At 45.6% G+C, this 22943-nt stretch overlaps 1 protein-coding gene across 2 annotated transcripts in view; it reads left to right on the forward strand.

The window, feature by feature from the left end:
* LOC139746169 (uncharacterized) overlaps positions 1-22943 on the forward strand; it is a 339213-nt gene that overhangs the window by 251795 nt on the left and 64475 nt on the right. For both annotated transcript variants that reach the window (XM_071657053.1, XM_071657044.1), the window contains exon 3: positions 13319-13455. In XM_071657053.1, the coding sequence (XP_071513154.1) occupies positions 13319-13455 (137 nt within the window). The remainder of the gene's footprint in view (positions 1-13318; positions 13456-22943) is intronic.

Here is a 22943-nt window from a genome sequence, read left to right on the forward strand (position 1 = left end):
GGTTTACCCCAGACGCTTCACATGCCCTGATTCAATCCACTGACAGCACGTCAACCCCGGTATACCACATCGCTCCAGTTCACTCTATTCCTTGCCCTCCTTTCACCCTCCTGCATGTTCAGGCCCCGATCACACAAAATCTTTTTCACTCCATCTTTCCACCTCCAATTTGGTCTCCCACTTCTCCTCGTTCCCTCCGCCTCCGACACATATATCCTCTTGGTCAATCTTTCCTCACTCATTCTCTCCATGCGCCCAAACCATTTCAAAACACCCTCTTCTGCTCTCTCAACCACGCTCTTTTTATTTCCACACATCTCTCTTACCCTTACGTTACTTACTCGATCAAACCACCTCACACCACACATTGTCCTCAAACATCTCATTTCCAGCACATCCATCCTCCTGCGCACAACTCTATCCATAGCCCACGCCTCGCAACCATACAACATTGTTGGAACCACTATTCCTTCAAACATACCCATTTTTGCTTTCCGAGATAATGTTCTCGACTTCCACACATTCTTCAAGGCTCCCAGGATTTTCGCCCCCTCCCCCACCCTATGATCCACTTCCGCTTCCATGGTTCCATCCGCTGCCAGATCCACTCCCAGATATCTAAAACACTTCACTTCCTCCAGTTTTTCTCTATTCAAACTTACCTCCCAATTGACTTAACCCTCAACCCTACTGTACCTAATTACCTTGCTCTTATTCACATTTACTCTTAACTTTCTTCTTTCACACACACTGAGTTTGGAAAAGTGTGTGGAAGAAGAAAGTTAAGAGTAAATGTGAATAAGAGCAAGGTTATTAGGTACAGTAGGGTTGAGGGTCAAGTCAATTGGGAGGTGAGTTTGAATGGAGAAAAACTGGAGGAAGTGAAGTGTTTTAGATATCTGGGAGTGGATCTGGCAGCGGATGGAACCATGGAAGCGGAAGTGGATCATAGGGTGGGGGAGGGGGCGAAAATCCTGGGGGCCTTGAAGAATGTGTGGAAGTCGAGAACATTATCTCGGAAAGCAAAAATGGGTATGTTTGAAGGAATAGTGGTTCCAACAATGTTGTATGGTTGCGAGGCGTGGGCTATGGATAGAGTTGTGCGCAGGAGGATGGATGTGCTGGAAATGAGATGTTTGAGGACAATGTGTGGTGTGAGGTGGTTTGATCGAGTGAGTAACGTAAGGGTAAGAGAGATGTGTGGAAATAAAAAGAGCGTGGTTGAGAGAGCAGAAGAGGGTGTTTTGAAGTGGTTTGGGCACATGGAGAGGATGAGTGAGGAAAGATTGACCAAGAGGATATATGTGTCGGAGGTGGAGGGAACAAGGAGAAGAGGGAGACCAAATTGGAGGTGGAAAGATGGAGTGAAAAAGATTTTGTGTGATCGGGGCCTGAACATGCAGGAGGGTGAAAGGAGGGCAAGGAATAGAGTGAATTGGAGCGATGTGGTATACCGGGGTTGACGTGCTGTCAGTGGATTGAAGCAAGGCATGTGAAGCGTCTGGGGTAAACCATGGAAAGCTGTGTACGTATGTATATTTGCGTGTGTGGACGTATGTATATACATGTGTATGGGGGGGGGGGGGGGTTGGGCCATTTCTTTCGTCTGTTTCCTTGCGCTACCTCGCAAACGCGGGAGACAGCGACAAAGTATAATAAAAAAATGAAAATATATATATATATATATATATATATATATATATATATATATATATATATATATATATATAAATATATAAAAACAAATTAAACAACCATGGAGACATCACACACCCCTGCCGCAAACCTACATTCACTGAGAACCAATCACTTTCCTCTCTTCCTACACGTACACATGCCTTACATCCTCGATAAAAACTTTTCACTGCTTCTAACAACTTGCCTCCCACACCATATATTCTTAATACCTTCCACAGAGCATCTCTATCAACTCTATCATATGCCTTCTCCAGATCCATAAATGCTACATACAAATCCATTTGCTTTTCTAATGCAAGAGTTTTGGAAAGAGGGGCAAGTATGAAGTCTGTTGGGGATGAGAGAGCTTGGGAAGTGAGTCAGTTGTTGTTCGCTGATGTTACAGCGCTGGTGGCTGATTCATGTGAGAAACTGCAGAAGCTGGTGACTGAGTTTGGTAAAGTGTGTGAAAGAAGAAAGTTAAGAGTAAATGTGAATAAGAGCAAGGTTATTAGGTACAGTAGGGTTGAGGGTCAAGTCAATTGGGAGGTGAGTTTGAATGGAGAAAAACTGGAGGAAGTAAAGTGTTTTAGATATCTGGGAGTGGATCTGGCAGCGGATGGAACCATGGAAGCGGAAGTGGATCATAGGATGGGGGAGGGGGCGAAAATTCTGGGAGCCTTGAAGAATGTGTGGAAGTCGAGAACATTATCTCGGAAAGCAAAAATGGGTATGTTTGAAGGAATAGTGGTTCCAACAATGTTGTATGGTTGCGAGGCGTGGGCTATGGATAGAGTGGTGCGCAGGAGGATGGATGTGCTGGAAATGAGATGTTTGAGGACAATGTGTGGTGTGAGGTGGTTTGATCGAGTAAGTAACGTAAGGGTAAGAGAGATGTGTGGAAATAAAAAGAGCGTGGTTGAGAGAGCAGAAGAGGGTGTTTTGAAATGGTTTGGGCACATGGAGAGAATGAGTGAGGAAAGATTGACCAAGAGGATATATGTGTCGGAGGTGGAGGGAACGAGGAGAAGAGGGAGACCAAATTGGAGGTGGAAAGATGGAGTGAAAAAGATTTTGTGTGATCGGGGCTTGAACATGCAGGAGGGTGAAAGGAGGGCAAGGAATAGAGTGAATTGGAGCGATGTGGTATACCGGGGTTGACGTGCTGTCAGTGGATTGAATCAGGGCATGTGAAGCGTCTGGGGTAAACCATGGAAAGCTGTGTAGGTATGTATATTTGCGTGTGTGGACGTATGTATATACATGTGTATGGGGGTGGGTTGGGCCAATTCTTTCGTCTGTTTCCTTGCGCTACCTCGCAAACGCGGGAGACAGCGACAAAGCAAAAAAAAAAAACAAAAAAAAAATATCCCCAGGGATACTATATATATATATATATATATATATATATATATATATATATGTATATATATATATATATATATATATATATATATATATATATATATATATATATATATACATATATATATATATATTTCTCTCTTGTGTCTCCCCTGATGATGTGATTATTACACGAAAGTGCACTTAGGGACTTTTCGTGTTTCATTTTCCCCGTGGACTCATAGGAATATATATATATATATATATATATATATATATATATATATATATATATATATATATATATATATATATACAGGATATATATACAGGATGTATATAACAGGATATACAAATTGTCGAGCGCTTTCGTATAATTACACTGCCCCACGTCTGCCTTGTTTCATTCCTCTCTCACGACACAATTAACTAATGGCATTTCCTCTGTTGTCAAATTTCCCCGCACGGCAGAGCAGGTGAGGCTCCAGGGCCTCGGGTAGAGCGAGGTATGGAAAGGGGAAATTTGGGACGAAGCCCAGCCACTGAAATCCACAAGTGTAAACAACACCAGTTTTGAACCATTTTTGTGGCGATTGACTTTATGGACGACCTGATACGATTGGCTGGAGGGGTCCCGTCCACTGCTGGAATGGCCTGGATTGTTCTGTTGGACACAGGCTCTTGTTGATAGCTCTCTCTCTCTCTCTCTCTCTCTCTCTCTCTCTCTCTCTCTCTCTCTCTCTCTCTCTCTCTCTCTCTCTCTCTCTCTCTCTGTCGTTGCCCGGCCATCATCCTACCACTATCTATCCGGCATTCTCTGTTTTGCAAAATGTTTAAAAAAGTTTTTTTTTTTTTCAATAAACCTGAAAAGTAGAAAGAACTGGAATGCTTTACGATTATATACGCACAGAATAGAAAACATCACCTGCTTCTTGAATCAGACGGTACGACCCCTGAGTCCGACGGTACGACCCCTTGAGTCTAACGGTACGACCACTGAGTTCGACGGTACGATCGCTGATCCTAAGGGTACGACCCCTTGAGCCCAACGGTACGACCCCTTGAGCCCAACGGTACAAACCCTTGAGCCCGACGGTACGACCCATGGGCAGAAATGACATGGCCTTTGACCCATCCCCTTAGGGGTCACTTCCCCTCATCAAGAGGTCAGCTGGAACTGTTGCCGGGTGTTGGATTGGCCTGTTCTCCCGAGTGATGACATGTGGATCAGGTGTGGCCCCACGTAGCGGACGAGGAGGGGGGGGGGGGGGGGGGAGCTGACTGCTGGAGGAGGACGTGTGAGGAAGGCGTGGCGGGGTAGTGGGTGGAGCCAGGTGGTGTGGGAGAGGACAGGCGCCACCTCCCCTCCCGACAGAGCCCTTGGGTTTTCCACTGACCGACGACGAATGGAGGCGTCTGGATTGAGTGTTAGGATCTTCGCGTCCTGATATTCGTCATCCCCCCCTCCTCCCCCCCCCCCCAGCTACACCCCCTGAGAACCCTCCAACATCATCCCCTCCCCCCTCCCTCCCTCCCTCCCTCCCTCCCTCCCTCCCTCCCAAAGCCTTCAACTCCAACAACCAGCCCGTCCCCCCCCCCCCCCCTCCAACAAACACCTCCCCAACTCCCCAACTTGCCGAGCATGGGTCATTGCTCCAGTCAGCAGGAAGGAAGGATATTCATGGCTTCCTCCACACCCACTTTACTCGTCCGCACGGGAGAAACTGCTGAACCAGAACCGAGATTTAAAAATATGAATAAAACAGATCAAGGGAGAGAAATGAAATCAGAGGAAGATAAAAGAAGAGACGGCAAAGAAAGAAGCTTGGTGGATATTGGGCAATGGTAAAGTTGGGGTTGCCAAAGCTTCTAGCTGCCATGAAAAATGAAAGAAAGAAAGAAAGAAGAATGAAATGATGGCATGAGTGTGGGAGAGAAGCTTGTGAATCACAGGAACACAGTGAGAGTTGCAGTGAAGAAAAACTTCAAGAGAAAATGTTCCTCCACAGCTGAGTAGTTCCTAGAGTGATCCTGCAGTGACTGGTGGGACTAGAGTGGTCTCCTGCAGTGACTGGTGGGACTAGAGTGGTCCCCTGCAGTGACTGGTGGGACTAGAGTGGTCCCCTGCAGTGACTGGTGGGACTAGAGTGGTCCTGCAGTGACTGGTGGGACTAGAGTGGTCTCCTGCAGTGACTGGTGGGACTAGAGTGGTCCTGCAGTGACTGGTGGGACTAGAGTGGTCCCCTGCAGTGACTGGTGGGACTAGAGTGGTCCCCTGCAGTGACTGGTGGGACTAGAGTGGTCCCCTGCAGTGACTGGTGGGACTAGAGTGGTCTCCTGCAGTGACTGGTGGGACTAGAGTGGTCCCCTGCAGTGACTGGTGGGACTAGAGTGGTCCCTGCAGTGACTGGTGGGACTAGAGTGGTCTCCTGCAGTGACTGGTGGGACTAGAGTGGTCCCCTGCAGTGACTGGTGGGACTAGAGTGGTCCCCTGCAGTGACTGGTGGGACTAGAGTGGTCCTGCAGTGACTGGTGGGACTAGAGTGGTCTCCTGCAGTGACTGGTGGGACTAGAGTGGTCCTGCAGTGACTGGTGGGACTAGAGTGGTCCCCTGCAGTGACTGGTGGGACTAGAGTGGTCCCCTGCAGTGACTGGTGGGACTAGAGTGGTCCCCTGCAGTGACTGGTGGGACTAGAGTGGTCCTGCAGTGACTGGTGGGACTAGAGTGGTCTCCTGCAGTGACTGGTGGGACTAGAGTGGTCTACTGCAGTGACTGATGCCACTAGAGTGGCTCATACAGTGTCTCATGCCACTAGAAAAGTGCAGCATAACTTGAGGTGTCGTGCATGATGGTGGGGGAGAGAAAACGGGGATTGTGTCTCATCTCAACACCAGAGTGTTCCTGCTGGCCAAAGAAAATGAGGTCGAGGTAAGAAAGCTTTTGTCCTCTAATGGAAGACTCGCAGTTTACAGTCTTGGAGAGTTGTCCCGGGACGCGCCTCAAGTCCTGAGACGCGATTGAAATCCCGGAACACATCTAATGTCCCGGGACACTTCTGAAGTCGTGGGACACACCTGGTCGAAAGCGTGCCGAATTGATCCGTCTTTTCCTGTCGAGACAGAGGACCCGGGACAGCTCCCTCCAGACCGTGCCTCAGGCTCTGTCTCTGTCTGTCGAGACAGAGGACCCGGGACAGCTTCCATCAGACCGTGTCCCTGGACGTCTGTCCACAGCTGTGCCATTCTTATAAAGTGATTGACATCATTCATTTATCATTTTTATAAAAAGATTTAGTTATCACGCCAGTCGAGAGATATATTATATTGATCAGTCTTGATAAAATTGTTTCAGTTTGTCATAATGAGGATTACAGGTTACATACAACTGGATCAATATATATATATATATATATATATATATATATATATATATATATATATATATATATATATATATATATATATATATATGTAATCACTTGAAATTTAATTTGTTTTTACTGTTGATATGCCATTTTTGGCTGTACAGTCGTTCCTAAAGCAATTTTGGGCCCAGACAGACTTCGATGTGACCAGATATTATTATTACCGTTATTAATTGATTATATTCAGTGTGTATAGGATGAGCATTAGGTCGTGTTAGCCCAGCCATTGGTATGTTTCTAAACGATGGTCATTATCATTATCACGTAAACAATTAGTATTATTATTACTTATATTTCCTGGGTTATGTTAATTTTTCCCTGCATGTGAGTGGACCGTTATATTGTTTGAGGGTAATGAGCGTTTTGCATCGCTGTTTGTCGAATTTATATATGTTAATTACGTGCTAACAAAGCAGTTTTCAGGCTGGCAGTCAGACTGAATAATGGAGATTCGGGGAAAGAAAAAAAAATGTTTTTTTAGAATGGAGTTTTAGATGCCATTTGGCCTTTGAAATTGTAACATACAATTGACCCATTTCTTTTTATATTATTAACACTGGCTGCCTTCCTCTTGTTGGCCCGGTCACAAGTTCCTAGTCTTCTAGGCTCAGGTTATTTTGCCGACAGGTTATATCAACCCTTGGTTCATCCTTCCCAATTTTCCCTGTCTATACCCCCCCTTTCTCGCCCCCCCCAGCTTCCCCTCCCCCCAGCTTCCCCTCCCCCCAGCTTCCCCTCCCCCAAGTAGAATGATTGGGGGAATATCTTCTAATTTCCGGACCTGTTACAGTAGCCTTATGAACACGACGGTACGATCGACCCCTGAGCACGACGGTACGACCCTTGAACACGACGGTACGATCCTTGAGGGTTATGATAGACTGGTCATCATACAGGCCGTCATACCCAAGGGTCGTACCGTCGTGCTCAAAGGGTCGTACCGTCGTGCTCATAGGGTCGTACCGTCGTGCTCAAAGGGTCGTACCGTCGTGCTCAAAGGGTCGTACCGTCGTGCCTAGGGGGCGCGGGGGTTCCATCCTCCAACCTAACGCGAGTCTCCAGGCCCCACCAGTTGCGATATTTGGCACGATATTCGTGAAGATTTGACCCAGTATTCGTGTGATATTCTCATACTTTCCGCTGTCCAAGTTTAGTGTGTTGGTCTGTGTTCTTGATGCCGTGTTGGTGGTAGGTTTCTGTGAGCTGATTACGTTGTCGTGGTGAACATTCCCTTGGTGTTTCTTACATACCGTTCGTTTTCACTGTTGATTCGCAAGGAGACTGTTCGCTTTCACTGTTGGCTGCCAAGGAGACTGTTCGCTTTCACTGTTGGTTCGCAAGGAGACTGTTCGTTTTCACTGTTGGTTTTCAAGGAGACTGTTCGTTTTCACTGTTGGTTTTCAAGGAGACTGTTCGCTTTCACTGTTGGTTCGCAAGGCGACTGTTCGCTTTCACTGTTGGTTCGCAAGGCGACTGTTCGCTTTCACTGTTGGTTCCTAGGGAGACTGTTCTTTTTCACTGTTGATTCCTAAGGAGACTGTTCGTTTTCATTGTTAGTTCCCAAGAAGACTCTTTGTTTTCACTGTTGGTTCGCCAGGACACTTTCACTGTTGATTCCTAAGGAGACTTCGTTTTCACTGTTACATCGCTAGACAGCCTTCGATTTCACTGTTAGTAAGCTAGGGTGATTATTCTCTGTTCAGTCGCCAGAGACTGTCCGTTTTCACTGTTTGCCAGACCACTGTTCCTTTTCACTGTTGGTTCGTCCCCGATGTGGAATTCACTGCATCTGTTGGTGGCGTACGCTGGCAACTGTTGCTGGTTGGTAAGTGCATTTGCTTTCTATTTGTAGTGATTAGTGGGAAATATCCTCCTTGCTGATTGGCTGATGGCGTGTCCGCTCTCTCTTGATTGGCTGATGGCATTTCTCTCTCTCTCTCTCTCTCTCTCTCTCTCTCTCTCTCTCTCTCTCTCTCTCTCTCTCTCTCTCTCTCTCTCTGTTGATTTGTCAGCGAGTGCACCGCTCTCCTTTGATTGGCTGATGACATGTCCATTCTCTTACTTGAGTTGTTAGTGATTTCTACACCTTTTGTTTGTTTGTTTGTTTGTTTGATAGGACGGTGACTTCCCTGCTCTGCGATTGATGGTGGCAGAGGTGGTGTTGGGAGTGGTAGTGGTGGCAGAGGTAGTGTTGGCAGAGATGGTGTTGGCAGAGATGGTGTTGGCAGAGGTGGTGTTGGCAGGCGATACATTCATTCTCCTTTGTTTGGTTCGTTTCTTGTTCCTGTGTTTATTTCGGAGTTTAGTTGTGGCTTTCTTCTACCCTTCCCTATCCCCATGTGGCAGCCCGGGCCTCGGGGAGGGGGGGGGTGTCTGGGGCAGACGTGTGGCGGCGGAGGTCCATCCTGAGTGCTGTTGTCAGGAGGCTGACAGCTGGCCAGTCACCACCCCAGAACCCTCTCTCTCTCTCTCTCTCTCTCTCTCTCTCTCTCTCTCTCTCTCTCTCTCTCTCTCTCTCTCTCTCTTTCCCGCTCTACACACCGCCGTTCTAACAACCAGTTCCTGGCCCTCCCCTCCCCCCCTCCCTCCTCTCCTGTAATTGCTCGTTACCTCGTCCCAATTTCAGTTTCACATCTCACCTTTGTAGGTAAAAATTCGCTCGCACATCACGGCTCTTGAAGTGATTGGTGCTCGTTACGTCTCGCGCGTCGTCGACGACCGTGGTCATAGTCGTCTGTCAACGACTCCCGGTCGTCACGACCTGCACCACGACCTCCCACATGGTCGTGGGGGGGGGGGGGTGAACGTGAGATCTGGTTCCAATCTCTCATGTTTGCCGCTAACGTGTGGTATATTTTTGTGTCGTTATCATTTTTCTCTTTTCTTTTCTTTTTTCTTTCTAGCACCTGATTTTCCTCCTCGTCTGAACACTGTCAGGCGTAGGTGATTATGATAGGTAAATGGCAAGGTAAGGTAAAGTAAGGTAAGGCAAGGTAAGGTAAGGTATGGCACGGCAAGGTAACGTGAGGTAAGGTAAGGTAAGGTAAGGTAAGGTAAGGTAAGGTAAGGTAAGATGGGGTAAGGTCTTATTTTTTGTTTACGTTGCAGGCTTCAGTCACGGACACAAGTCCACATCAAGGCCGGTCATTAAGTGAAATATAGAGAGGTTAATGAAAGGAAAGAAGAAGAGACAAGGGAAAGTACTTACGAATTTTGGAGGAAGTTGAAAACCAGTCTTTTGAAATGTGCGGCAGGTCATAGTAATTGGAAAAGACATGAGAAGGTAGAGAGTTCCAAAGTTTCGAGGTGTAGGGAAAGAAGTAGGTATCAAAACGGCCCACCCTTGAGTTGTCAACGGTCACACATTTATGATGTGACGTAGCAGCTTGCCGAGTATTGCGTGGTCTAGCTAGTGGTTGGAGCACACAAGCAGCCAGCTCTCTAGAGAGAAAAAGAATGATACCTATAGAAGAGGGAAAGTGAGCCAACATTGCGGCGTAGGGCAAGGGGGTCAAATTTTGAAGTTAGCCTGGGAGAGTTTACAAGTCGGACTGCTTTCGACTCAACTCTGTCAAGTAAGGATACAGAGCTAGAACTACCCCAGATGTGAGAGCAGGACTCCATACAAGGATGGATGAATCCCTTGTATAAACGGAGCAACTGTTCGGAGGAAAAGAAATTTCGACATCTAAACAGGTCTCCCCGTTTCTTAGAGGCAGATGTAGCTATTTATGTTATTTGGGGTTTCCAAGATAGAGTGGATGTTACAATGATACCACGTATGTTCATTGAGTCGAGATGTGGAATTACAGAACCGTCGAAATAAAGGAGAAAGTTGTGAGGAATTTCTGATTGAGAGATTGGAAGATGTTGGGTCTTGGAGGCATTAAACTTAATCAGATTTCGTCTACCCCACTGAGATATCTTGTCCAAGTCTGAGTTTATTGTGGAAGCTGTGTTAAGACGAGAAGCAGATTGAGTGAGAGAAGGAGCAGAATTGAAGGATGTGGATGAATGCAGTGTTGAGTCGTCAGCATATGAGTGCATTTGGTTATTTGTGGAAGAAAGGAAATCGTTGATAAAAAGAAGAAAAACCGTTGGAGACAGGATAAAACCCTGAGGGAGACCGCTGTTTATGGATAAAGAGGGAGAGGCTGATCCATCAACAGCCACAGAGATAGATCGGCCGGAGAGGAAGCTAGATATGAAGGAGCAAAGTGAGGGAGGGAAGCCGAAAGAGGGGAGCTTAGAGATGAGACCCTGATGCGACACACAGTCAAAAGCCTTAGATATGTCAAGGGCAACTACACAGGAGTCCCCAAAATCTTTCAGGGATGATGACCTGACATTAGTAAGACGGGGGAGATTTCCAATAGTGGATCTTGCCTTACGGAAGCCATACTGGTGATCAGAGAGAAAACTGTGAGATTCAAGAAGTCTGTGGATACAGGAGTTAAGGAGGAATTCAGAGACGATGGAAATGGTAAATGTCAAAACAACAGGGATGGGACGTATCAGTGCATGTTGTCAAGAAGGAAAAATGTTGGTTTTTAAACAAAAACGGAATAGACGAGCAAGCACAGGTGCAAGTTCAGAGGCGCAGTCTCAGTACACGAGGATGAAAGTAAGGTAAGGTAAGGTATAGGGTAAGGGAAGGTAAAGTGAGGTAAGATTAGGTAAGGGAAAGTAAAGTGAGGTAAGTTAAGGTAAAGGAAAGTAAGATAAGGTATAAGGTAATGTAGGAAAAGTTAAGATAAGGTAAAGTAAAGTAAGATAAGGCATAAGGTAAGGTAGGGTAGGTTAAGGTAGAAGATAAGGTAGGATAAGTTGAGGTAAGGTAAGGAAAAGTAAAACAAAGTAAGATAAGGTAAGGTAGGGTAAGTTAAGGTAAACTAAAGTAAGGTGAGGTATAATGTAGGGTAAATTTGGGTAAGGCAAGGTATAAGGTAGGTTAGGGTAAGGTAAGGTATAAGGTAGGTTAGGGTAAAGTAAGGTATAAGGTAGATGAGGGTGAGGTTAGATATAAGGTAGGTCAAGGTAAGATAGGTCAGGGGAAGGTAAGGTATAAGGTAGGTCAGGGGAAGGTAAGGTATAAGGTAGGTCAGGGGAAGGTAAGGTATAAGGTAGGTCAGGGGAAGGTAAGGTGATGCTAGTGAAGGAGCGTGGGGCAGGGTTGGCTGAGAGCCATTTGCCTGCAGACTTTACTGGAGGAAGGTCGCCATTAATTGCTTCTTCCAGGCTGGCAATAACCATCACTTGAGTTTTCTTGTGAAGTTCCAGGAAGTTGTTAGGTGATGCCATCCGCAGCGATGCGCGCCCCTCTCTCTCTCCCCTCATTAACCTGGCGGTCCGGCACTTGAGCATGACGGTACAGCCCTTGGATGGTAATGGCCTTAGCCTTTGACTTGATCCGTGAAGTCCAGGCCATCATACCAAAGGGTCGTACCGTCGTGTTCAAGGGCCGTAACTTCGTGCTCTAGAGTCGTACCGTCGTGTTCAAGAGTCGTACCGTCCTGTTTAAGGCGGCACCGATGCTCAAGGGTTGTACTGCCGTGCTCAGAGCTGCTGGTGTTCCCTGCTCCATCCACCCCACCTGGGAGGGCAGGAGGTCCTGGAGTGACGTGAGATGGCTGGATGCGGGGAGAGTGCATCTAGAAACACCATACCTTAACTTACCTTACTTTCCTTATACCTTATCCTCCCATTCCCTTATCCTACCTTACCTTATACCTTACTTCCATCCCCGTGTACAGAAAGTGTGTGCCTCTGAACTTGCCCCTGTGCTTGCTCGTCTGTTGCATTTCTGTCGAAAAACCATAGTTTTTCCTTCTACTTGGAAGCATGATTTGGGTACATCCCATCCTTAAAGAAGGGTGACTTAGTCTAACCACTCCAACTATCTACCTGTTTCTCTGACATCTCCCATTTCCCAAGTGTTTGAGTCCCTCCTCAGCTCCTATATCCTCAGGGTATATCTTTAATGATGTCAAACTTCTGCACTGACCTGGAGGCTCCGGTTGTTAGAGGTATCACCTTTCTATCTGCCTTCTCCTGTGTTGTGTATACAGCTAGACGTGTTCCATGTGGCAGTTTCTTACTGATTATAACAAAATTCCAAACAATTGAAACTGCAGGAGGACTCACAAGATTCTCTCTCTCTCTCTCTCTCTCTCTCTCTCTCTCTCTCTCTCTCTCTCTCTCTCTCTCTCTCTCTCTCTCTTAACGCTACCTCTCGCTAACGCGGGAAATGGCGAATATGTTTGAATATATATATATATATATATATATATATATTTATATATATATATATATATATATATATATATATATATATATATATATATAAAGGCATTACTGGTCGGTTTCCGCTGGATTGAGGAGAGTCGCGTTGGCGAGGCAGTACCATTGTCACGTGACGTAGCAGTACAGTTTCATCAGAGAACTTCGCGCTTCAAAGGAGTCCGACCTACCCCTGCTTCTGAGTGCAGCGCACCGTTGGGGGCTTCAGGAGCCTCCATGAAAGGGGCCCATCTTAGACAGGGGCCCCCACGGATGAGTAGATAAACGTGATATATGTAATGACATGTTGATATAGATGCACCAGTAGTGGACGTAAGCTTAGGATTATGGCAGGTCGAAGCTGTACCGAATCATGTGTCTCGAGAGGCAGACACAACACACACAGGGGATTCGGTACAGTCTCGAACGGGCGCAAACCGAGGCTTCAGCGCATCGGATGTGTCCCGGGACTTCGGTCCACGACTGTCCTGTGTGTTAAGGGGGGTGGGGGAGGTAAGGTAGTTAAGTAGCAGCTCGTCCTGTGTGTTGAGGGGACGTGATGCAGTGGTAACCCAGTGTATCTCTTGTTTCAGTGGAGGCGAGTAGTTCGGAGCTGCCGGCCAAGTTCCACGAGTCACACGTGAGGCTTCAGGAACTGGAGAAGAACCAGAGCGCGCTGTGGGCCGCCGTCACCCAGGTCACGTCCTCGCTGGCGGCTGCCACGAAGAGGGTGAGTGTAAACTTTCCTTACCTCACACTCACCAAGGACCAGCACACACACACGTGCACTGAGCCAGTACTAGATGTGTACTGCATCCATGGGGAGTGTGCTTATCATGTAGCGAGTGAGTACACCTCCGAGAGAGAGAGAGAGAGAGAGAGAGAGAGAGAGAGAGAGAGAGAGAGAGAGAGAGAGAGCGTACACCTTCATTGTAGCACACATACACCGTCTACAAAGAGTATACGATTCTACGGACGTATGTAGCGCCAGATTTGAGTGATGTTGTATAGGATTTTGTTCCGATCAAGCAGGGAGTGTACACTGGGAGTTTGTACAGTGCTCGCGGAGAGGTGTAAGTATCCTGTGACGGATGTACAGCGAGATGAGAGTAACACTTTAGGTGTGAGGGTAGGGGGAGGGAGCGGGGGGAGGTGTTCAGGGAGAGACCTGACTGTCCTGGGGAAGGTCTACCCCCAGGCTGGGGTGAGGGGCTGCTGGCGGGTCCAGGCTGGGGTGAGGGGCTGCTGGCGGGCCCAGGCTGGGGTGAGGGGCTGCTGGCGGGCCCAGGCTGGGGTGAGGGGCTGCTGGCGGGCCCAGGCTGGGATGAGGGGCTGCTGGCGGGCCCAGGCGGTGGTGGGGAAGGAAGGTCAGGCTTCCGTATGTTGTGGTCAGAGGTCAGCTGATACAAGTGAGAGGTGAGCAGACTTGGTAGATCACACTGAGAGACGTGTGAGAGCGGGAGGTGAAGTATGTGATATAATCATCGTACATTTACTAATCGAATTAAGTAATATTGACATATACCAGGTGGTAAGCGGTGAACTGGAACCATTATTGTATGAAGACAAGTGATTTGCATCGATAGAAATTATGATTAAACTATTACAGTGATAGTTACAGTGATAAAGTGAGTTCTTAAAGTGGTGCAGTTGTTGATGATACAGTAATTATATTTTTATAGTGATTTATCGGATACATTAGTATGTTATTACATTGATACATTAGTTACATTAGTAAGGTGTTAAAGGGATACAGAAGTTATACTGATATGTTATTACAGTGTTACAGTAGTCACAATAGTCAGTTGTTACAGTGATACAGTTTTTTGTGGTCATTGTACTGTGTTATGATAGTTACAATACGTTATTATTGTCATGCAAGGGGGGTCTATAATTTTATTATTTTTTATTGAGATGATATTACAGTGAGGAGTTGTAGTCACTTATTACAGTATTACAGTGATACAGAAGTGATACAGGATCTGCAGTGAGTTATGATAGCAGTGCACAAGGTCTAATGAGTTCCTGTATTCAGACGAAGAATAACAACATGTTGTAGAGGACTGTCAGTGTGGGTTGTGTCCCCAGACACGAACACATCTGGGTTCACTCGACCCAGCCAAAAAGAGGATGAACAGCTTGGTGGACTGCGCGCCGCCCGTCCTCCCGCGTCGGGGATCGAACCCAGGCTATTGAATTTGGAGTTTGCGATGCTCTCACCACAACACCACCAAGCGCAGTGAAATATTATAGTGATACTACGTTTCATGTGATATTACAAGGTTACATAAAGTAGAACTAGAGGTATGAATCAAAAACATTGTCCCTTGATTGACCAAGTATTAAAGAACTGTCAAAAAAAAAAATATTGAAAGAAAAAAAAAATGCCGAATCCATAGATTAGCTTTTTCATCTCAGTACAGACGAAACTGTATAAGAATAATGACTGAACTTTTTCGCACCTTTTTTTTTGTAGCGAAAAACTTCCCAAACAACATTCAGTACTGCACAAGCGGATAACAATAATGGACAATCCTTTTTTTTCTTGTGAAAACATGACGAGACATTGTTCATTGTACAGTGAAACAGTCTCAGCTTTTGATACACCAACAGTGTTCCTCACTGACAGTATTTCTCTAGCTTTAGATACGTCGGGAATGTTTTGATATTCCATTTAGTGACCTGGTAATCAGGTTACATTTTGTGGGTACATGTCTTGGGAATTTTTCATATCCTTCACTTGTTTTATCAGATTACAGTCAAGTTATAACCCCTTGAGTACGACGGTACGACCCATGACCACGCTAGTACGACCCCTGGGTATGATTAACGTGGTTATTGACCTGGTTGTTAAAGGGTCAGGTCAGATGCCAGACCATCGTACCCCCTGGGTCGTACCTGTCGTGCTCATAGGTCGTACCGTCGTACTCAGTAGGTTGTACCTACGTGCTCAAGGGTCGTACCGTCGTGCTATAGAGCTCAATTCAACGCCTCTTAAAAAGAATAAACTACTGATTGTGCAGATCCCCGTGAAATATAAAGCACATGAAAAGGACGGCGTGGTTTATTCACCTTCCATACTTCTAATTCAATATCTAAAAGAATACCAGTATGTGCCTTTGTTTACAAGATAGCCTATCATTTGAAATGATCGTCAGGTTATTCGTAACCGTAAGCCTTCCCTGCCAACCCCACTTCGTACTAAACCATCAGCCTCTCCTTCGAACCCCACCTCCTCCTTATCCATTTAGGAAATTTAAGTGAAATCTCTTTCACTGTCATCCAGGTCACTGAAAATTTTAAGTCCATTATCTGTCTGCAGTGCAGTGTATATGTATCAGTACATTATGCTGGAAAATAGTTGTGCTAACCCATTTCAACAGATTACTTAGAAAAAAAAAAGATAAAGACACATTTAAACAATTCATATCGACTTTGCATAGAGAGAGAGAGACGCGCATTCAGCTGAGGACAGGCAAAATGGCGTTGCATTACTAGCGGCGCCAGGGTGTCCAACTGCGTCAATACATAAGGTACAACTGCACCTCAGTGTATTGTGTGTGGCAACACCGGGATGTGTTTTGTCTTGTCCAGTATATTTATTTTCTTCTCCTGACTAGGTGATCAATTTTGGTGAAGCCATGGGAAATAAAGTGAAGTGCAATATATAACTTTTTTCTTTGCGAATGATAGACACAGCCAGAGCAACGATAATCAGTAGAAAATCATCGAAAATTACTGAAGAGGTATCGTATGATATTTTATATTCAATTAATCAGCTGTGTGTAAACGATTAACGGTCTACTTATACTGTTAGGCCGAGTGTAAGTAACTAAACATTTATCAGTTTGGGTTATCTGGTCGTGTGACACGTGCGTCATCTACAATCCCCTTAATTTGCATTGCCACGGGCCGCCATGAGTTTGTCTGTCTGTCAAGCTAAGTCCACTTCCATTAACATGGAGTGGAACAAGTGCTTCATATGTTGACTCTGGCGCAACAAGAAAAAAAAGAAACATTAATAACCATTGATACGGAAAATGAGGAACGACAATGAAGCTAGCGAGGAGGCATAAGACCAATTATGGAAATAACCTAAGACTATTATGGAAGGACAATTACGGTAATAAACCCTGGCATATATGATCCACTAATTTTGAATGACAGTGAATTGGGAATTCCATATTCATGATTCATATACATTCCTAGCTCACTAAGTTGATTTGTCATGTCAGCGGGACTTGCCTTCCCCTCCCCCCCCCCCTAACTGTGGCAGATCTTCCGTGTTTGTGGCTGGTGTGGCGCCCCTGGATACACCTGTTCCCCATCACTTTCTGGAAATGGACCTAACTTTAACAGGGACTTTCCCCTCCTTCCTTATTTTATAATTCTTGTTTTATAAAATCTTTATTTTTTTTTTTTTTTGTACACCATACGTTTGTAGGCATCTATTTCATAATGAGCTTGTACGATACGAATCTTGATCACGAAGCTAAGCACGCACTACGGAACGAACCAGGAGCACTGCTGTACAAACCTTGAGCACTGCTGTACGAACCAGGAACATTGCTGTATTAACCTGGAGCACTGCTGTACTAACTGTGAGCACTGCTGTACTAACCTTGAGCACTGCTGTACTAACCTTGAGCACTGCTGTGCGAACCTGGAGCACTGCTGTACTAACCTTGAGCACTGCTGTGCGAACCTGGAGCACTGCTGTGCGAACCTGGAGCACTGCTGTACTAACCCTGAGCACTGCTGTAGCAACCTTGAGCACTGCTGTACTAACCTTGAGCACTGCTGTCGAGCTGTACGAACCTTGAGCACTGCTGTACTAACCTTGAGCATTGCTGTACGAACCAGGAGCACTGCTGTACTAACCTGGAGCATTGCTGTACGAACCTGGAGCACTGCTGTACTAACTGTGAGCACTGCTGTACTAACTGTGAGCACTGCTGTACTAACCTTGAGCACTGCTGTACGAACCTGGAGCACTGCTGTACTAACCTTGAGCATTGCTGTACGAACCAGGAGCACTGCTATACGAACCTGGAGCACTGCTGTACTAACCTTGAGCATTGCTGTACGAACCTGGAGCACTGCTATACGAACCTGGAGCACTGCTGTACTAACCTTGAGCATTGCTGTACGAACCTGGAGCACTGCTATACGAACGTGGAGCACTGCTGTACTAACCCTGAGCACTGCTGTACGAACCTGGAGCACTGCCGTACCAACCTTGAGCACTGCTGTACTAACCTTGAGCACTGCTGTGCGAACCTGGAGCACTGCTGTACTAACCTTGAGCACTGCTGTACCACCCTGGAGCACTGCTGTACTAACCTTGAGCACTACTGTACGAACCTGGAGCACTGCTATACGAACGTGGAGCACTGCAGACCTAACCCTGAGCACTGCTGTACGAACCTGGAGCACTGCTGTACGAACCTGGAGCACTGCTGTACGAACCTGGAGCACTGCTGTACGAACCTTGAGCACTGCTGTACTAACCTTGAGCGCTGCGGTACTATACGTCATCACGAAGGTACCAGACCTTGAACACTGTGATACGACCCTTGGTCATGATGGAAAGAGGTCAAGTGTTACCCAGTCAGACTCATGGGTCGTCACCTCGTGTCCAAGAGCGTTCGTTACCTTCGTGATAAGTAGCCCTTACCGGTAGCCTAGCATAAGGGTTGTTAAGATCATACGTAAATATAATTGGCCAAAGTACGATATACTAGGTTAAAGATGGTCGTATTTGTAGGTATTTGTAGATCGGAAATTGATTTTTTTTTTTTATCAAAATCATCCCCACTTTTTCAGTTGTTTTATGGGTGGATGGGCGTAGGCAGTTTGCTCATGCAGCAGAGTGGGTGTGTCAGGGAAAGATTATCATGTTTAATTGTATAGGATACCGGGAAGTCCAACATGTAATATGCGTTTCCTGGAGTGACCTAATCGCCATTATTATTACTTCACATGAAAGAAAACATTACAGTTCTCTGTTTGGACGTTTATGTACCCTTTTTTTTTTTTTTTTTCATTTGACCTCACCCAACTTAGCCTTGCATCAAAGAGCGTATTGCTTTTGTCTTTAAAACTATCACTTGTAAGAGAGTATATGTTAAAGCTGTAAGGCTTCACGGTACGAATTGGTTGGGTAAGGTTGTTCCATTACATCCGACAACATACTTAACCACTGAGCCTTCAACAGCTGTAAGTGGTTGAAGATCGCTTTTGCAGACAATGACATTTTTAAGTTTCATAATCCCCCCCCCCCCCCCCCCCCCCCCCCCCCCCAACATGGTCAGTGCATATTCAGTACCTAAAAACTGCAAAATGAATAAATAAATATAACTAAAGAAAGGTATTTAGTTTGCTTGTGCAGATAAGTTCATGAATTAACTATTTGTCTGCGGATGAGTGAAGGCTAGGGTTTGTCTGGCCTTCTCTCATCAGTATGAACCTCTCAAAATTGTTTAGAATCAGCAATAGTGTATTTAGTTCCAACCTTTTTTGCACTCCGCCTCTTCTGACGTGTTCTACAATTCCTAGCGAGTTAGGCATTTCTATTTTATTCAGAAACATTCAAAATTTTGCGAGTGCTGTGTGTATAGTCCACCCGAGGTTAAGATGTTTTAACTAGCGTAGCGAGGCTACAAATGTCTGTTGTAAATAAAATAGCATTTGTGGCGTCGGGAATGCTCCCGTTAATGTCCAGAATAGCGGTTGGATCCCTGACCTATTACGACCCTTCTCCTCAATTGATGGTGTCATTACCCTGCCCTGAAATTTCCCAGATTTTTGTGAGGTTACAGAGCGATGCAGCGGACTGGAGAATCATAGAGATATGTCGAGTATGTGTTTGTAATTACATAGCTGTACGGTACAAGGGTTGGCGTCGTTTGTTAGTTACGGGGACAGTTTTATGTAACGTCTTCTTGTTTGCGTATATATACACACACACACACACAACCTAGTCATACCTAAATTCATTTGTGACTTTGTGCTTCAAATGAAATGGATATGTGAAGGAACATTGGTGCTGAGGAATATATTACCTCATGCATACAATTGGCTGACAAATGAGAATTATAGTTGGATTAAGTGTTGTATTCATGACACCCCGGGGACGCATTTCCGAACTGGCTAATTAGGCTATAGCTTAGGACGGCTTCAAATTTTAATAGCTATAAACTTGGTTAGTAGCTATAAACTTGGTTACGCACAATTATGTGGAAAGCATTATAGTTTGTAAAGCTGGTAAACTTACAGGATATACGCCTAACACTCGATCTGTCCAGTTTGTGTGAAGGTGTAGGTGGGCTGGCCTTGATTGTCCTAGGTTGTGGCTGAGAGAGGAAGATACTTCACTGGACAGCTCCCTGGACACGTACCTCCTCCACACTTACAGTGTCACCACTGTTGTAGCCCCACACTCACTATAACTCCCTCGTTGTACCTCCACAGTCAGTATACCACCACACTCACTGTAACCCCATTCACTGTATCCCACACCTTCCTTGTACTATTTGGACTCATTTTACCCCTTCCCTCCCCTACACTAATACCCACACTCATTGGACCCCCACACGTAGTATTACAACTCGTACCCCCACATTCGATGTACCACCACTCATCGTAAACCTGCGCACTTATTGTAGCATCACTCATTGTCCGGGCTGGCCCTAGCCTTGTAGGGTTCTGAAGCTGTGACTCCTTTGATGACCCCCTCCACCCTTCACCCACCACCCCCTCCCCCACTTAAATCGCGAGCTCTAGGGGGGCCTGGGGCATGATCCCGGAAAAAATGTGAAAATTTACGATGTGTGGGACAGCATTTCCTGCTTTCTGAAGCCTGCTGGCTAGCGATCTAGGGCCCTACGCTCTGAGTGTTTAAAGCGTATATTACGGAAGGGCGGCCCTGCCCGTTGTACCACCACACTCTGTATACCATACTCGCTACACCCTCAGACTCGCTGTACTCCCATACTCAGTGCACCACCGTACACTGTAACATGACGTACATTGTACAACTTGGCCTACTGCACCAGCACTCACTGGACCGCCACTCATTGTACCAGCACACTCATTACACATTGTACCAACACACTCCATGTATCACCTCACCCATAGCACTCTCATCGTACCACCACTATATCACCACGCCCATTGCATCCCACACATTGTACTATCATACGCATTGCACCTCACACATTGTACTGCCATATACCCATTGCACCCCATTCTCGTCGTATCACCACAACCATTGTACCCCACGCATTTCACACCCCAGGTCTCAATGCACCAGCGCTCTCATTTGCATTGCTACCCTCACTGTGACCTCACACTCATTGTCCAAGCATACTCATTTCACCCTTGCTCTCACTGTACCAACACACTCATTGCTCCGCAATACTCATTACACCACTACATTCACTGTCCACCACACACAGCAGCCAGTATACATCAGTACATTGTGCCTGTTATAAATTCAGTGTCATTATGTACACAGCCAGCAGAGTATTACTTGGATAATCCTTTTTTTCTTATTCCCAAAGTGAGTTTTTATGATTTAGGGGACATGCCTGGCTTTAATGAAACACAGTAATGATAATTGGTAAATGTAGAACTGTGGACTGCAAGAGATGAGACAGAAGTTCCATCTAGTTAAGATCCTCACCAGAGTGACGTGAAGCACAGCTTTGTATTTAGGTACCTTTATATGTTTTGCATATATTCTCTGGTCTTTCAAGGGACAGATATCATAGCAATCCTCAATCTTGTGACGCATTCTTACAACAACCAATTTTGACAGCGAATGAGCAGCAGATGATGTCCAACTTGTGGTTAAGAATAATGAATGTGGGCCTCTGATTATTTTTGGATACTACAGGGAAAGAAAATACAGCACCATGGTTTACCAGCCTAATAATTGCCATGGTACATATCGTAGTATTGCACATTCCCAGTAATTTATCAGTAGGTGCTTTAGCTTCCATATTCTAGGTCGTACGTTATCAAGTAATAGTGAGGGAATGTTTTTTTGGGAACACCTAATACAGGAAATTAAAAAAAAAAAAATAGACTACTGCAATGGAATGCTGGAACCTAATCACATCTGACATTTTACCTTTAACTTATTCACATTTAATTATGTGCAGCAAGTGTACCCTCGTTTTATGCGAAAGTTACATTTTACTAAAACCTCGCACAAATAGAAATCACCAATAGGAAATGAGACGTGCACAGTAGCTTCGTACAGCACAGGCGGATTCTCCCTCCCGTCATCTTTACGTTATGTGGCTTATGACGTCGAATCAACTTATCTAGCCATCCTTTCCTTGCTTGAAATGGCTCTGGCGGAGCTACATTGTCCTATTTACATAAACGCTCACAAACCCTCAGAGCTTTAGACCTGAGCTGAAGGATTCTAAGGTTGGCTTTGCTTCTTTCGTCTCCTGCCATATATATACCGAGAGCATTTTCTCTATCTCAGTAAGTCGATTTCTAATTAGCCCTTGTGGTTACCTTGGCAGACAGCGGAGTAGACCCGAGTACTTGTTATTTTGTCTGCACTCTTCTTTATGTTGTCGATTGTAGATTCACCTATGTGGTAAGCAGGCCTAAGCGTCAACCCTCCTGGTCGTAAGATTTCTAGTGTCGCTCCTTAGTAAGATCAGAGGTTTTCTTCCGTTTAACTACTGGTTCTGGAACAGGTGTTACTAGACGTTTGAATGTCATATTCATAAACACAAACCCCGCGGCTTGCAGATCAATCACATTAGCAGGTATAGGCAAACCACACAAGTAGCACAGATCAGCACTAGCTGTGGTAATTGTGAGACTAACTCGCTGGCAGTCTCTATACACGACCCACGCTTACTCCACCCAGCCAACCTTACTGAAGTGTGGCGTACTTTCTCCCATACACACACCCGCATACGAGAGAATGTCGACCACAAACAAGGGAGACTGGTGGATGAAGTGATCCCGCAGAGAGCGAGGACTTGGCATTTTAATATATTTTGCCTATCGGCAAATATTTTACATTGAGAACATAATATATTGAAGCAAATATGCATTACTAAATGCCTTGCTATGCTGCTCGGTGAAGTTGTAACCATTCGTCATGACGACATAGAAGCCCTTCATAAATGCCGTCTTGGATTCGCCCATAGCCATCCTCCTGCACAAAAATTTTTTTTTCGAGGT

The sequence above is a fragment of the Panulirus ornatus genome, chromosome 4, assembly GCF_036320965.1.
Source record: "Panulirus ornatus isolate Po-2019 chromosome 4, ASM3632096v1, whole genome shotgun sequence".
Classification (NCBI taxonomy): Eukaryota; Metazoa; Arthropoda; class Malacostraca; order Decapoda; family Palinuridae; genus Panulirus; species Panulirus ornatus.